This window comes from Oncorhynchus kisutch, unplaced genomic scaffold (genome assembly GCF_002021735.2).
Source record: "Oncorhynchus kisutch isolate 150728-3 unplaced genomic scaffold, Okis_V2 scaffold3992, whole genome shotgun sequence".
In the NCBI taxonomy this organism is placed as follows: Eukaryota; Metazoa; Chordata; class Actinopteri; order Salmoniformes; family Salmonidae; genus Oncorhynchus; species Oncorhynchus kisutch.
The window spans coordinates 133,842-150,813 of record NW_022265937.1 but is presented as its reverse complement, the minus strand read 5'-3'; the positions used below and the strand labels follow the sequence as shown (position 1 = coordinate 150,813).

General features: G+C 48.0%; 1 protein-coding gene across 1 annotated transcript in view; it reads right to left on the bottom strand.

The window, feature by feature from the left end:
• LOC109883572 (poly(A)-specific ribonuclease PARN-like) overlaps window positions 1-16,972 on the bottom strand; it is a 30,259-nt gene that overhangs the window by 2,752 nt on the left and 10,535 nt on the right. The window contains exons 14-25 of the mRNA XM_031821546.1: window positions 15,141-15,184; window positions 14,382-14,424; window positions 13,732-13,807; window positions 7,027-7,137; window positions 4,631-4,700; window positions 4,416-4,471; window positions 3,830-3,916; window positions 3,629-3,703; window positions 2,988-3,183; window positions 2,573-2,721; window positions 1,160-1,226; window positions 877-1,034 (exon numbers count right to left, since the gene is read on the bottom strand). Of these exons, the coding sequence (XP_031677406.1) occupies window positions 877-1,034; window positions 1,160-1,226; window positions 2,573-2,721; window positions 2,988-3,183; window positions 3,629-3,703; window positions 3,830-3,916; window positions 4,416-4,471; window positions 4,631-4,700; window positions 7,027-7,137; window positions 13,732-13,807; window positions 14,382-14,424; window positions 15,141-15,184 (1,132 nt within the window). The remainder of the gene's footprint in view (window positions 1-876; window positions 1,035-1,159; window positions 1,227-2,572; window positions 2,722-2,987; window positions 3,184-3,628; window positions 3,704-3,829; window positions 3,917-4,415; window positions 4,472-4,630; window positions 4,701-7,026; window positions 7,138-13,731; window positions 13,808-14,381; window positions 14,425-15,140; window positions 15,185-16,972) is intronic.

The window sequence follows — 16,972 nt, the reverse complement described above, 5'->3', positions numbered from 1 at the left end:
GAGAAAGACATTGGTCAACTGCAAAACCATATACAGAACACTGCAGCGTGGGTACTGAGGAGAACACACTTTACACCGGTTTAAAAGGTCTCTGCAGCGTGGGTACTGAGGAGAACACACTTTACACCGGTTTAAAAGGTCTCTGCAGCGTGGGTACTGACGAGAACACATTTTACACCATTTTAAAAAGGGTCTCTGCACTGGCTGCGAGTTTATTAAAAACTTTCAGATTCTTCTATTGATTTTTAAAATCAATCCATGATTTGTGCACCTCAATACAGATCAGACATGCTTTTAAGTGATGTACCCACAGCAGGTCCCTCAGGTCCTCTGGCCTTTTAACTCTCCCAAAGCCTCAGACCAAGAGGCATGGCGAGGCAGCCTGTAGTAACTATACCCCAGCATCTGGAATAACCTGCTAGAGAACCTGAGGGGGACCAAGAGGTAGCCTGTAGTAACTATACCCCAGCATCTGGAATAACCTGCTGGAGAACCTGAGGGGAACCAAGAGGTAGCCTGTAGTAACTATACCCCAGCCTCTGGAATAACCTGCTAGAGAACCTGAGGGGGACCAAGAGGTAGCCTGTAGTAACTATACCCCAGCATCTGGAATAACCTGCTAGAGAACCTGAGGGGGACCAAGAGGCAGCCTGTAGTAACTATACCCCAGCATCTGGAATAACCTGCTAGAGAACCTGAGGGGGACCAAGAGGCATGGAGAGGCAGCCTGTAGTAACTATACCCCAGCCTCTGGAATAACCTGCTAGAGAACCTGAGGGGGACGAAACTGGACATTTTTTGTAGCTCTGCATTTCCTTAAGGTGCTTTTTAGTCGTTCGGTCGTTAGAACACAAGCGTGGCTCTCACTCGTCTCACCATCAGTCTTCCTCATCCTGTTGTTCTTGCGGCTCTTCTTGCTCTGAATGGTTGAAGGCTGTTGCCATTCGCCCGCCGCCGGATCACTAGCGTCGTCTCCCGCCTCCGACCCCGCCTCTTCCTGGATCGGACTCATGCTCGACGAATCAGACTCAGACCTACAGGAAACAGCAACCAAATCACAGGCGTAACTTCCTTCAATGAACACCCAGGTAGTTTTTCCAAGTTTTAAGGACTGAAGGACTGAAAGTACTGGAGTTCAACTGTACACATGTTTACTTACTGAGTTTTCAGCCAGCCTTCTGACGTCTTACTGTCCACTACTCCTGCATACGTCCGTACACACACCCCTAGAGACAACACAGACCCACAGATCAGCTCTACACACCCCTAGAGACAACAGACCCACAGATCAGATCCACACCCCTAGAGACAGACCACAGATCAGATCCACACACCCCTAGAGACAAGACCCACAGATCAGATCCACACACCCCTAGAGACAAGACCCACAGATCAGATCCACACACCCCTAGAGACAACACAGACCCACAGATCAGATCCACACACCCCTAGAGACAACACAGACCCACAGATCATATCCCGCACACCTAGAGACAACACAGACCCACAGATCAGCTCCCGCACCCCTAGAGACAACACAGACCCACAGATCAGCTCTACGCACCCCTAGAGACAACACAGACCCACAGATCAGCTCTACGCACCCCTAGAGACAACACAGACCCACAGATCAGCTCCCGCACCCCTAGAGACAACACAGACCCACAGATCAGCTCTACGCACCCCTAGAGACAACACAGACCCACAGATCAGCTCCACGCACCCCTAGAGACAACAGACCCACAGATCAGCTCCACGCACCCCTGAGACACCACCGCACCCCTAGAGACACCACCGCACCCCTAGAGACACCACAGACCAAACCCACACATCCCTAGAGACACCACAGATCAAACCCACACACCCCTAGAGACACCACAGATCAGCTCCACGCACCCCTAGAGACAACACAGACCAGCTCCACGCACCCCTAGAGACACCAGACCACAGATGACCCACGCACCCCTAGAGACACCACCGCACCCCTAGAGACAGCACCACACCCCCTAGAGACAGCACCACACCCCCTAGAGACAGCACAGACCAAACCCACACACCCCTAGAGACAGCACAGACCAAACCCACACACCCCTAGAGACAGCACAGACCAAACCCACACACCCCTAGAGACAGCACAGACCAAACCCACACACCCCTAGAGACAGCACAGACCAAACCCACACACCCCTAGAGACACCACAGACCAAACCCACACACCCCTAGAGACACCACAGACCAAACCCACACACCCCTAGAGACACCACAGATCAAACCCACACACCCCTAGAGACACCACAGATCAAACCCACACACCCCTAGAGACACCACAGATCAAACCCACACACCCCTAGAGACACCACAGATCAAACCCACACACCCCTAGAGACACCACAGATCAAACCCACACACCCCTAGAGACACCACAGATCAAACCCACACACCCCTAGAGACACCACAGATCAAACCCACAAACCCCTAGAGACACCAGATCAAACCCACAAACCCCTAGAGACGTCGGTCCTGATCTTCTTGCTGCCCGTGTCGGAGTGTGTGTGTGTGTGTGTGTCCTTACCGTCGGTCCTGATCTTCTTGCTGCCCGTGTCGGGGTGTGTGTGAGAGTGCGTGTAGCCACTCCATCCGTCAGCGTGTGATCTCTGAGCCTCTCCCTCCGTAGGCTGCTCCTCCTGGATCGGACTGACGCAGCGTTTCCCCAACGACGGCCTGACGCCCACAACACACGGACCGGCAGCCACATTTAAAACATCAACCTGCCTTAGAGACTCCATGGTGACCTTGTAGAACATCCTTAACTTCTTTTAATAAGAGAACAGGGACATTTTAATGGACAAGACGCCTTTCAACAACCCTCTTCCATTAAAAGTCCATCGAATGAAGTGTGTGTGTGTGTGAGTGCGTGCGCGCACGCGCGTCTCAGTGTGTGTGTGTCTCAGTGTGTGTGTCAGTGTGTCTGTGTGAAAGGCGTGTACCTGTTGTGACCGTAGCTGTAGCCAGTAGGACCAGCACCAACTGTAGAGGGGGAGGTGTAGTGCGGTTTAACCCAGCCGTCCTCGTCCCAGGACTGGGTAGAATGGCCCTGGCTCTCCCTGACCTGCTGCCTGCCCTGGACATACTCTGCATACGTCTGGATACGGTAGCTCTCCGCATAGCGACTGGTGTTCATCGCTGGTCACAGAGGGGGAACGGGAGTCGGGGTCAGAATAAAGATGTGGAACATTTGAGGTGCTGCTGGCCCGGTACTCCCATCATGTGAGCTCCGGCCAAAGTCAAGTACTGGTCTCTGGGTCAAACGTAGCGCACTATATAGGGAACAGGGCTAGTCTCTGGGTCAAACGTAGCGCACTATATAGGGAACAGGGCCGGTCTCTGGGTCAAACGTAGCGCACTATATAGGGAACAGGGCCGGTCTCTGGGTCAAACGTAGCACACTATATAGGGAACAGGGCCGGTCTCTGGGTCAAACGTAGCACACTATATAGGGAACAGGGCCGGTCTCTGGGTCAAACGTAGCGCACTATATAGGGAACAGGGCTGGTCTCTGGGTCAAACGTAGCGCACTATATAGGGCACAGGGCCGAGGGAAGAGGCTTATGGATAGGCCAGTACTCACCGATCTGTACCTGGTCCGTCTGACTCAGAGATACAAACGCTGACGTGTCATCAATCCACGACACCTGGATGTTACCTAGGAGACATGCGGGAAGACATGGAAATTAAAAAGGTGTCCTGGTGTGGTGGCCCAGTCGGCGGTAGTGACCTGGCCCGGTCAGTAGTGATATAGATCATCATCATATTATGTGGTGGGTCTTACCAAAGGCACTGAACAGCTGGTAGAGGTCACTGGTCTTCCACTCCTTAGGGAAGGTAACGTACAGAACATGATCCCTCTTGGGCTGGACTGCAGGGGGGGGGGGGGCAGAGGCAGAGGCAGAGGAGAAGGGGGGGGGGGGGGGGGCAGAGGAGGAGAGGCAGAGGAGAAGGGGGGGGGGGGGCAGAGGAGGAGAGGCAGAGGAGAGGGGGGGGGTGCAGAGGGGGAGAAAAAGGGGAACAAGGAACGTTCTCAGTCACCACTGACCGATGGTTTGTGTACATCGTTGCCACGGCCCATTTCTACATGCCATCTTTAATAAATCCTCTCCGTTTTCCTTCGGCTGCCGACTATATGCAGACGAGGTAGTGTCTAATACTGCTGTGCTGTAGGACATGGTGATGTACACTATATAGTATCACATTGAACTACTAATACTACTGTGTTGTACAGTATATAGTATCCCATTGAACCACTAATACTGTGTTGTACAGTATATAGTATCCCATTGAACCACTCATACTGTGTTATATAGTATCCCATTGAACTACTAATACTGTGTTCTATAGTATCCCATTGAACTACTCACGGTCTGGTCCACTGATGTTGAGGTAGGGAATATCTATGATCCTCATCAGGAACAGTCTGGCGAAAACACGAGACGTCAACGAAGCATTATAACGCTTCATACAGCTGACAGATGTGTTATAACTACACTAAGACATGCTGAGGTAAGGGATATATACACGAGTCCCCCCCGTAGGAGAGGTAAAGAAACTGAAGGGGAGAGAACCGAGATCTTACTTGTTGACGAAGGGTTGGATGAGTTTCGATTGGGATGGGATGTGGGCTCTGGGGGGAGTCAGGAAAGTACCTTGAGAAGGAAAGAGAAAGTTTTAAAAGATTGAGAAACAGCCACGATGACCATAGGCATATCACAGCAGCTACTGCTATAGTCTACACGGCATCAGAGAGCGATTCAAAGCTGTCCATGGAACTGTTCCCCCAGTAGTGTTACCATGGAGATGGCCTTTTCTCAACTCCCGCCTCCTCTCACGCCTCCTTTTGAAAAAAGGTCCGAGGTCAAAATCGAGGAGAGGCAGCGATGAGGGAACGTGGATGGAAATTGAGTCCTCCAGTAGCACCACATTTGGCAAATGACGTTTACATGGGATGGATCTCAAAAGAAAAATGTATGTGATGAAAACAAATTAAGTTGCGCAATACTTTTTATAGATAAAAACATGCTACTTATTGTTTTTAAGTGAGAACATGCTCGTCTCCTCCGACAACACCTGACTCAAAAAGCTGTGGTGGCAGATCGACTCCTCCATGAAGGACTTAGGGTAGGATACACTTCACTATCCTCAAAAGGTGGCTGACATCTGACATCAATTGACATCTTTGACCACAGGAGAGAACGAAGGAGAGCAGACTTTTGGCCAGCGCCGTAGGGTTAGCGCCACAGGCCAGCAGTACACAGTGTAGAAGGCAGTACCCATAGCAGTACACAGTGTAGCACCCATAGCAGTACACAGTGTAGCACCCATAGCAGTACACAGTGTAGCACCCATAGCAGTACACAGTGTAGCACCCATAGCAGTACACAGTGTAGCACCCATAGCAGTACACAGTGTAGCACCCATAGCAGTACACAGTGTAGCACCCATAGCAGTACACAGTGTAGCACCCATAGCAGTACACAGTGTAGCACCCATAGCAGTACACAGTGTAGCACCCATAGCAGTACACAGTGTAGCACCCATAGCAGTACACAGTGTAGCACCCATAGCAGTACACAGTGTAGCACCCATAGCAGTACACAGTGTAGCACCCATAGCAGTACACAGTGTAGCACCCATAGCAGTACACAGTGTAGCACCCATAGCAGTACACAGTGTAGCACCCATAGCAGTACACAGTGTAGCACCCATAGCAGTACACAGTGTAGCACCCATAGCAGTACACAGTGTAGCACCCATAGCAGTACACAGTGTAGCACCCATAGCAGTACACAGTGTAGCACCCATAGCAGTACACAGTGTAGCACCCATAGCAGTACACAGTGTAGCACCATAGCAGTACACAGTGTAGCACCCATAGCAGTACACAGTGTAGCACCCATAGCAGTACACAGTGTAGCACCCATAGCAGTACACAGTGTAGCACCCATAGCAGTACACAGTGTAGCACCCATAGCAGTACACAGTGTAGCACCCATAGCAGTACACAGTGTAGCACCCATAGCAGTACACAGTGTAGCACCCATAGCAGTACACAGTGTAGCACCCATAGCAGTACACAGTGTAGCACCCATAGCAGTACACAGTGTAGCACCCATAGCAGTACACAGTGTAGCACCCATAGCAGTACACAGTGTAGCACCCATAGCAGTACACAGTGTAGCACCCATAGCAGTACACAGTGTAGCACCCATAGCAGTACACAGTGTAGCACCCATAGCAGTACACAGTGTAGCACCCATAGCAGTACACAGTGTAGCACCCATAGCAGTACACAGTGTAGCACCCATAGCAGTACACAGTGTAGCACCCATAGCAGTACACAGTGTAGCACCCATAGCAGTACACAGTGTAGCACCCATAGCAGTACACAGTGTAGCACCCATAGCAGTACACAGTGTAGCACCCATAGCAGTACACAGTGTAGCACCCATAGCAGTACACAGTGTAGCACCCATAGCAGTACACAGTGTAGCACCCATAGCAGTACACAGTGTAGCACCCATAGCAGTACACAGTGTAGCACCCATAGCAGTACACAGTGTAGCACCCATAGCAGTACACAGTGTAGCACCCATAGCAGTACACAGTGTAGCACCCATAGCAGTACACAGTGTAGCAGGTAGTACCCATAGCAGTACACAGTGTAAATGGCAGTACACATAGCAGTACAGTGTAAATGGCAGTACACAGTGTATTAGGGCAGTACCCATAGCAGTACACAGTGTAGAAGGCAGTACCCATAGCAGTACACAGTGTAGAAGGCAGTACCCATAGCAGTACACAGTGTAGAAGGCAGTACCCATAGCAGTACACAGTGTAGAAGGCAGTACCCATAGCAGTACACAGTGTAGAAGGCAGTACCCATAGCAGTACACAGTGTAGAAGGCAGTACCCATAGCAGTACACAGTGTAAAAGGCAGTACCCATAGCAGTACACAGTGTAAAAGGCAGTACCTAGGTAGTTGGCCATGGAGATGAAGCAGAGACCAGTGATGAAGGCATCGTAGCCCGCCTCGTGGAGCTGTTCCTGGGCTGTATCGTAGCTGGGGAACCCCTCCGCCGTCACTGGGCCACGGAGGAAAGAAGCAGGGATAAATCAGACACTACATTAACCATGGACGAGACCTGTCCTACTGTAATCAGACACTACATTAACCATGGACGGAGACCTGTCCTACTGTAATCAGACACTACATTAGCCATGGATGAGACCTGTCCTATTCTACTGTAATCAGACACTACATTAGCCATGGATGAGACCTGTCCTACTGTAATCAGACACTACATTAGCCATGGACGAGACCTGTCCTACTGTAATCAGACACTACATTAGCCATGGACGAGACCTGTCCTACTGTAATCAGACACTACATTAGCCATGGACGAGACCTGTCCTATTCTACTGTAATCAGACACTACATTAGCCATGGACGGAGACCTGTCCTACTGTAATCAGACACTACATTAACCATGGACGAGACCTGTCCTATTCTACTGTAATCAGACACTACATTAGCCATGGATGAGACCTGTCCTAATCTACTGTAATCAGACACTACATTAGCCATGGACGGGACCTGTCCTACTGTAATCAGACACTACATTAGCCATGGATGGAGACCTGTCCTATTCTACTGTAATCAGACACTACATTAGCCATGGATGAGACCTGTCCTATTCTACTGTAATCAGACACTACATTAGCCATGGATGAGACCTGTCCTATTCTACTGTAATCAGACACTACATTAGTCATGGATGAGACCTGCCCTACTGTAATCAGACACTACATTAGCCATGGACGAGACCTGCCCTATTCTACTGTAATCAGACACTACATTAGCCATGGACGAGACCTGCCCTATTCTACTGTAATCAGACACTACATTAGCCATGGATGAGACCTGTCCTATTCTACTGTAATCAGACACTACATTAGCCATGGATGAGACCTGCCCTACTGTAATCAGACACTACATTAGCCATGGATGAGACCTGTCCTATTCTACTGTAATCAGACACTACATTAGCCATGGATGAGACCTGCCCTACTGTAATCAGACACTACATTAGCCATGGATGAGACCTGTCCTATTCTACTGTAATCAGACACTACATTAGCCATGGATGAGACCTGCCCTACTGTAATCAGACACTACATTAGCCATGGATGAGACCTGTCCTATTCTACTGTAATCAGACACTACATTAGCCATGGATGAGACCTGTCCTATTCTACTGTAATCAGACACTACATTAGCCATAGATGAGACCTGTCCTATTGTACTGTAATCAGACACTACATTATCCATAGATGAGACCTGTCCTATTCTACTGTAATCAGACACTACATTAGCCATGGATGAGACCTGCCATACTGTAATCAGACACTACATTAGCCATGGATGAGACCTGTCCTATTCTACTGTAATCAGACACTACATTAGCCATGGACGAGACCCGTCCTATTCTACTGTAATCAGACACTACATTAGCCATGGATGAGACCTGTCCTATTCTACTGTAATCAGACACTACATTAGCCATGGATGAGACCTGTCCTACTGTAATCAGACACTACATTAGCCATGGATGAGACCTGTCCTATTCTACTGTAATCAGACACTACATTAGCCATGGATGAGACCTGTCCTACTCTACTGTAATCAGACACTACATTAGCCATGGATGAGACCTGCCATACTGTAATCAGACACTACATTAGCCATGGATGAGACCTGTCCTATTCTACTGTAATCAGACACTACATTAGCCATGGATGAGACCTGCCCTATTCTACTGTAATCAGACACTACATTAGCCATGGATGAGACCTGCCCTATTCTACTGTAATCAGACACTACATTAGCCATGGACGAGACCTGCCCTATTCTACTGTAATCAGACACTACATTAGCCATGGACGAGACCCGTCCTATTCTACTGTAATCAGACACTACATTAGCCATGGATGAGACCTGCCCTATTCTACTGTAATCAGACACTACATTAGCCATGGATGAGACCTGCCCTATTCTACTGTAATCAGACACTACATTAGCCATGGATGAGACCTGCCCTACTGTAATCAGACACTACATTAGCCATGGATGAGACCTGTCCTATTCTACTGTAATCAGACACTACATTAGCCATGGATGAGACCTGCCCTACTGTAATCAGACACTACATTAGCCATGGATGAGACCTGCCCTATTCTACTGTAATCAGACACTACATTAGCCATGGACGGAGACCTGTCCTATTCTACTGTAATCAGACACTACATTAGCCATGGATGAGACCTGTCCTATTCTACTGTAATCAGACACTACATTAGCCATGGATGAGACCTGTCCTATTCTACTGTAATCAGACACTACATTAGCCATGGATGAGACCTGTCCTATTCTACTGTAATCAGACACTACATTAGCCATGGATGAGACCTGCCATACTGTAATCAGACACTACATTAGCCATGGATGAGACCTGCCATACTGTAATCAGACACTACATTAGCCATGGATGAGACCTGCCATACTGTAATCAGACACTACATTAGCCATGGATGAGACCTGTCCTATTCTACTGTAATCAGACACTACATTAGCCATGGACGAGACCCGTCCTATTCTACTGTAATCAGAAACTACATTAGCCATGGACGAGACCTGTCCTACTGTAATCAGACACTACATTAACCATGGACGAGACCTGTCCTATTCTACTGTAATCAGACACTACATTAGCCATGGATGAGACCTGTCCTATTCTACTGTAATCAGACACTACATTAGCCATGGACGATACCTGTCCTATTATACTGTAATCAGACACTACATTAGCTATGGACGGAGACCTGTCCTACTGTAATCAGACACTACATTAGCCATGGAAGGAGACATGTCCTATTCTACTCTAATCAGACACTACATTAGCCATGGATGGAGACCTGTCCTATTCGACGCCACGAAGAATACAGCAGAACAGTAAGTGCACACTTCCAACAACACAACAAGTTCAAGTCGAGCAGACATTTGAAAGAGTAATTACATTTCAGCGAGACAACGCAAAGGCGAAATCCATTAAAGCCAAGATAATGGGATTCATTATGCTACTTGCTATGGGCGTCAAGACCGACATTTGGACCAGCGATGTCAGCCCCATGAGCATGCCGAGTCTGACAGCACAGCGGGTCGATGAGGATTTCCTACTGAGGAAAGACGTATTGCTCAAGAATGTGCTGGTTCTCATACCGCTGCAGCCATTTCAATGGCATTTGAGAACATGTAAACATGAACACCCTCCTTGCGCCGTTCAAACTACTGACTGGAGAAATAAGCTCATCACCTGTCTGCAGTGGACGTGATACCCTCTGTCATGGCATTGAAGCGTCTGCTCAACAAAACTGCCGACAGACCGTGGGGTTAATTTACAGTACTCGAGGCTGTGAACAAGCGATTCAGTGGCATTCTCTCTGAGCCTCTTTACTGTGTTGCCACCATGCTCGATGCTAGGTACAAGGACCACTACTTCTTTAACAGGCATTTTCTCTGAGCCTCTTTACGGTGTTGCCACCATGCTCGATGCTAGGTACAAGGACCACTACTTCTTTAACAGGCATTCTCTCTGAGCCTCTTTACTGTGCCACCACCATGCTCGATGCTAGGTACAAGGACCACTACTTCTTTAACAGGCATTCTCTCTGAGCCTCTTTACTGTGTTGCCACCATGCTAGATGCTAGGTACAAGGACCACTACTTCTTTAACAGGCATTCTCTCTGAGCCTCTTTACTGTGCCGCCACCCTGCTCGATGCTAGGTACAAGGACCACTACTTCTTTAACAGGCATTCTCTGAGCCTCTTTACTGTGTTGCCACCATGCTCGATGCTAGGTACTTCGATGCAGACGGGAAACAGGGTTTACGTGAAATGTTACATACACAGCTGGACACGATGGAAAGCTCATGATTTCTTTTAGACTTGCGGTAACGCTCCGTGCTTCGACATCGATAGTCGTTAAAAAATGTCGGAAACATTAACTTACATGACCTACAGCATGGTCAAGCAACTGTTTGTTACATACAACATTATTTGTGGACATCAGACAGATGTTGCTGTCCGGTTTTGTGATGAAACAAAAAAGGTGTTTGAATTCATTCTGCCACCGTCTTGTCTCGGCCTATATAGTGTAACAGTATAACTTTAGACCGTCCCCTCGCCCATACCCGGGCGCGAACCAGGGACCCTCTGCACACATCAACAACAGTCACCCCTCGAAGCATCGTTACCCATCACTCCACAAAAGCCGCGACCCTTGCAGACCAAGGTGGAACCACTACTTCAAGGTCTCAGAGCAAGTGACGTCACCGATTGAAACGCTATTTAGCGCGAACACCGCTAACTAAGCTAGCCGTTTCACATCCGTTACAATAGCACCACCGCTAACTAAGCTTGCCGTTTCACATCCGTTACAATAGCACCACCGCTAACTAAGCTAGCCGTTTCACATCCTTTACAATAGCACGGTGGCGAGGCATATGAACTAACAGGTTATGGAGCAAACAAAGCCATTATCACGAGTCAGAGTTTTTTCCCCCGATGAGCTTGACCTTATTTCTATTACACCATATTAGCAGTCATTTTCCATTCACCCTGTTCTATGTAACAGCGAGAGGTCAAGGCTACGACATGATACTCAAAATGGTCCCTGTACCCATCATGATGTATGCTACTTGCTATGGGCGTCACGACCGACATTTGGACCAGCGATGTCAGCCCCATGAGCATGCCGAGTTTCACAGCACAGCGGGTCGACGAGGATTTCCTACTGAGGAAAGACGTATTGCTCAAGAATGTGCTGGTTCTCATACCGCTGCTGCCTATGAATTAAAGTTTATAACGTAGGTGCAACACAGGTCGAGATAAACATTTGGAGGTGACCGTGACACATTCAATACCGCCTTGCACACTCTTGCCTGCATCTAAGCTGATATAGGGTGTAATCATTAGTCCAAGTTGCAAACGAGAGTTTCTATTGGACAAATCCAGGTATATTGTAACCTCGTTTTGTTCCACTTGCTTCAGTTTAAGAAAAGTTCGACAGAATCAGTTTAATGAATACACCCCCTTATCACGTGTTGACTTTCATAGCAGCCACGTTGTTTTCCTTCTCACATCGATGCGCTCTCCTCCTCTCACCGTATCCCTTCACTTGTGGACAATGCACACCACATGCGCTGTGTGACCAGGCGACAAAAAAAAAAACTTCAAGCCATACCATATAACCGCTACACAAGGACTTCGTCGTCGTCACCATATTAGCTTAAGTAACGTCATAGTCAACACAGCCAATAGAACTAATGCGTTAGTAAACCTGCTACAATCATGCAGTAACGATACAGTGTACAGCCATTAAGCAGTTTAGCACTTACATTGGCGGGCCCCAGTGGCAAATAAATTAGTAAAACAAAGTTTACCTTGACTTGGAAGAGTTCCAGTGTTGTGTTGGAAAGTCCTAGCCAGCTAGCTAACATAGCATCCCTCTATTTGAGCAGTGTGTTTCAGTAGGCTAAAACTAGGTAACTGCATTCGCTAGCAATGTGAGTAAAACTGAAAATAGTTCATCTCTAGCTTTATTTTGGAAGAAATTACTTCAAAAACGTTCAACTATTGTATTTCTCTGAGTCAAAAATTCCCCGCAGTGCTAGCTGTAGCTTCTACTTTCAGTACTAGATTCTGACATTCTCTGAGCCTTTGATTGGATGGACAACATGTCAGCTCACTTCATACATGAGCTCTGATAGGTTGGAGGACGTCCTCTGGAAGTTGTCATAATTACTGTGTAAGTCTATGGTAGGGGTGAGAACCAAAAACCATGAAGCCAAAAACCATGAAGCAAACCGTGCACCCATCAAACCGTGCACCCATCAAACCGTGCACCCATCAAACCGTGCACCCATCAAACCGTGCACCCATCAAACCGTGCACCCATCAAACCGTGCACCCATCAAACCGTGCACCCCCTGGGGTCCCGAGGGTTGAGTTTGGGAAATGCTAACAGGGTTATAGGTCTCATTATTTTCTGTCTCTGCTTCCATAGATTTTGTCCACACTGCTACTGCTTACGACGCCAAAATATAATGACTATAAAAACTTAGATTTTTGTTAGTATACGGTCCCATACAATAATCTGTACTCCTAAAAAACAAGTGACCCCACTGCAGTCACTTCCCCGACTTTGAATACCACTGCATCACAGTATCTACATAGGTCCTATAGATCAAATGGTTCAACCTCGGTTAAAATACCAAGTATAATTTCCTCTGTCCGGAGTACACCTGAAGTACTCCCTCTTGCATTTTAACAGTAAGCCTATGGTATTAGGGGTCTTCTCAAGCACCCCATGTGGATAGGTCTAGTACCACCAGGGGCTCTTTAGTACCCTTGGTTGAGAACCACTGCTATAGAATCTTGTCCTCAACTATAGACAATATAAGGTTAAGTTAGAATTTTTTTACACAAAATGTACCACCATTTCCATTATGTTAAAAGCTATATGATTTAGTTCATGTGATGTAGTTATTTTGTTAGATAAGCTTCTGAAATAACTTCCTGTTCCTTAAACGTGGCGTAGTCGTCGTCATGTTCTCTTACCAACTTTAGGAGATTTGAAGGGGCTCTCTTTCAGCTGTTTCTGCAGCTCTGCTAGAGACGTGATGTTGATCAACTCCTAGAAGGGATCAAAAAAACAAAAAGGCACAATGAATATTCTTCAGACTTCCACAGGGGGTTTCATGACATCCTTTTTTGTTGTTGAATTTTACCCCCTTTTTCCTCCCCAATTTCGTGGTATCCAATTGTTAGTAGCTACTATCTTGTCTCATCGCTTTAACTCCCGTACGGGCTCGGGAGAGACGAAGGTTGAAAGTCATGCGTCCTCCGATACACAACCCAACCAAGCCGCACTGCTTCTTAACACATCCAACCCGGAAGCCAGCCCCACCAATGTGTCGGAGGAAACACCGTGCACCTGGCAACCTTGGTTAGCGCGCACTGCGCCCGGCTCTCCACAGGAGTCGCTGGTGCGCGATGAGACAAGGATATCCCTACCGGCCAAACCCTCCCTAACCCGGACGACGCTAGACCAATTGTGCGTCGCCCCAAGGACCTCCCGGTCGCGGCCGGTTGCGACAGAGCCTGGGCGCGAACCCAGAGTCTCTGGTGGCACAGCCCTGAACCACTGCACCACCCGGGAGGCTATGACATCCTTTAACCTGACATCTAAATACCTGAAATAGTATTACCTTGAACGGTTGCGTAGTGGCCATGAGCTTGGTGTCCAACAGCCTGAGGAAACAATAGAGAAGATACTTGGTCCGTTGGTTAGAGAGGAACATCTATCTTTACCAACAGCACCAAATATACACACGCATTGGGGGGAGGGGCACCGCGTTGAGGGGGAGGGGCACCGCATTGAGGGGGAGGGGCACCGCATTGAGGGGGAGGGGCACCGCATTGAGGGGGAGGGGCACCGGGTCAGACGCAGAGCAGAGCTCCTGGGTGAAAAACCTGGTGGGTTAAGTGCCTTGCACAACGGCAGGAGATGGTACATGGGATCAGAGCAGCAGCCTTCCAGCTGCCAGTTCATTCCCATGTGTGTCGCCGGCTCGTCCAGCTGCTGGTCCCCCTCTCCAACCTCTGGGCTACTGGAGAGGTTTCTAGATTAACAGTGCACCAGATAAATAGACTGAGTCCCAGAGAGGTTAGGTCAAAGTAGTGGTAAGCCTTGTCGGAGCCAGAACGGCCCATAGAGATATAGTAGTAGTACGTCTTTACCCGGGGAAGACCCTCCGAAACCCTCACGCAGCAGAATGTCCTTTACCCGGGGAAGACGCACCGAAACCCTGACGCAGCAGTATGTCTTTACCCGGGGAAGACCCACCGAAACCCTGACACAGCAGTATGTCCTTTACCCGGGGAAGACCCCCCGAAACCCTGACACAGCAGAATGTATTTACCCAGGGAAGCCCCACCGAAACCCTGACGCAGCAGTATGTATTTACCTGGGGAAGACACACTGAGTGACTTCTTTAAAGTCATTCAGGTCCTGTGGAGAAGAAAGAAAAGACTGTCAAATAGAAAAGAAACAAGGTTGCTCTAAACCACTGTGTTTCCGACCTCATTCCGTCAGTAGAATATAACTGGTTATTCTTTAAAAAGTGCTTTCCTCACAATCTTAAATAAGCATGCCCCGTTAAAAACATGTAGAACCAGGAACAGATATAGCCCTTGGTTCACTCCAGACCTGACTGCCCTTGACCAGCACAAAGGCATCCTGCATTAGCATCCTGCATTAGCATCCTGCATTAGCATCCTGCATTAGCATCCTGCATTAGCATCCTGCATTAGCATCGAATAGACCCTGCGATATGCAACTTCTCAGGGAAGTTAGGAACCAATATACACAGGCACTTTGAAAAAGCAAGCCTTCGCTTTCCTAACAGAAATTTGCATCCTGCAACACAAACGCCAAAAAGTTCTGGGAGACTAATGTCCATGGAGAATAAGAGCACCTCCTCCCAGATGCCCACTGCACGGAGGCTAGAAAACATTGTCACCACCTATAAATCCACGATAATTGAGGATTTCAATAATCATTTTTCTACAGCTGGCCATGCTTACCACCTGGCCACTCCTACCCTGGTCAACACCCCCCACAGCAATTTTCCCAAACCCCCCCCATTTCTCCTTCACCCAAATCCATAAAGCTGATGTTCTGAACGAGCTGCAAAATCAGGACCCCCCCCAAAAAAATCTTGACAATCTGGTCCCTCTCTAAAATTACAGCCGAAATTGTTGCAACCCCTATTACTAGCCTGTTAAACATCTTTCGTATTGTTTGAGATCCCCAAAGATTGAAAAGCTGCCGCGGTAATCCCCCTCTTCAAAGGGGGAGACAATCTAGACCCAAACTGCTACAGACCTATAGCCATCCTACCCTGCCTTTCTAAGGTCATCAAAAGCCAAATTAACAAACAGCTCACCGACCATTTCGAATCCCACCGTACCTTCTCTGCTATGCATTCTGGTTTCAGAGCTGGTCATGGATGCACCTCAGCCACGCTCAAGGTCCTAAACGATATCATAACCTCCATTGATAAGAGACAATACTGTGCAGCCGTATTCATCAACCTGGCCAAGGCTTTCGACTCTGTCAACCACAACATTCTTATCGGCAGAATCAACAGCCTTGGTTTCTCAAATGATTTCCTCGTCTGGTTCACCAACTACTTCTCAGAAAGAGTTCAGCGTGTCAAATCGGAGGGCCTGTTGTCCGAACCTCTGACAGTCTCTATGGGTGTGACACAGGGTTCAATTCTTGGACCGACTCTCTTCTCTGTATACATCAATGATGTAGCTCTTGCTGCTGGTGATTCTCTGATCCACCTCTACGCAGACGATACCATTCTGTATACTTCTAGCCCTTCTTTGGACACTTAACAAACCTCCAGACAAGCATCAATGCCATACAACTCTGCTTCCGTGGCCTCCAACTGCTCTTAAATGAAAGTAAAACTAAATGCATGCTCTTCAACCGATCGCTGCCAGCATCTGCCCGCCCATCCAGCATCACTACTCGGGACTGTTCTGACATCTACAAATACCTAAGTGTATGGTTAGACTGTAAACTCTCCTTCCAGACTCACAAAATTAAATCTAGAATATGCTTCCTATTACGCAACAAAGCATCCTTCACTCATGCTGCTAAACATATCCTTGTAAAACGGACCATCCTACCAATCCTCGACTTCGGCGATGTCATTTATAAAATAGCCTCCACCACGCTACTCAACAAATTGGATGCAGTCTATCACAGTGCAATCCGTTTTGTCAC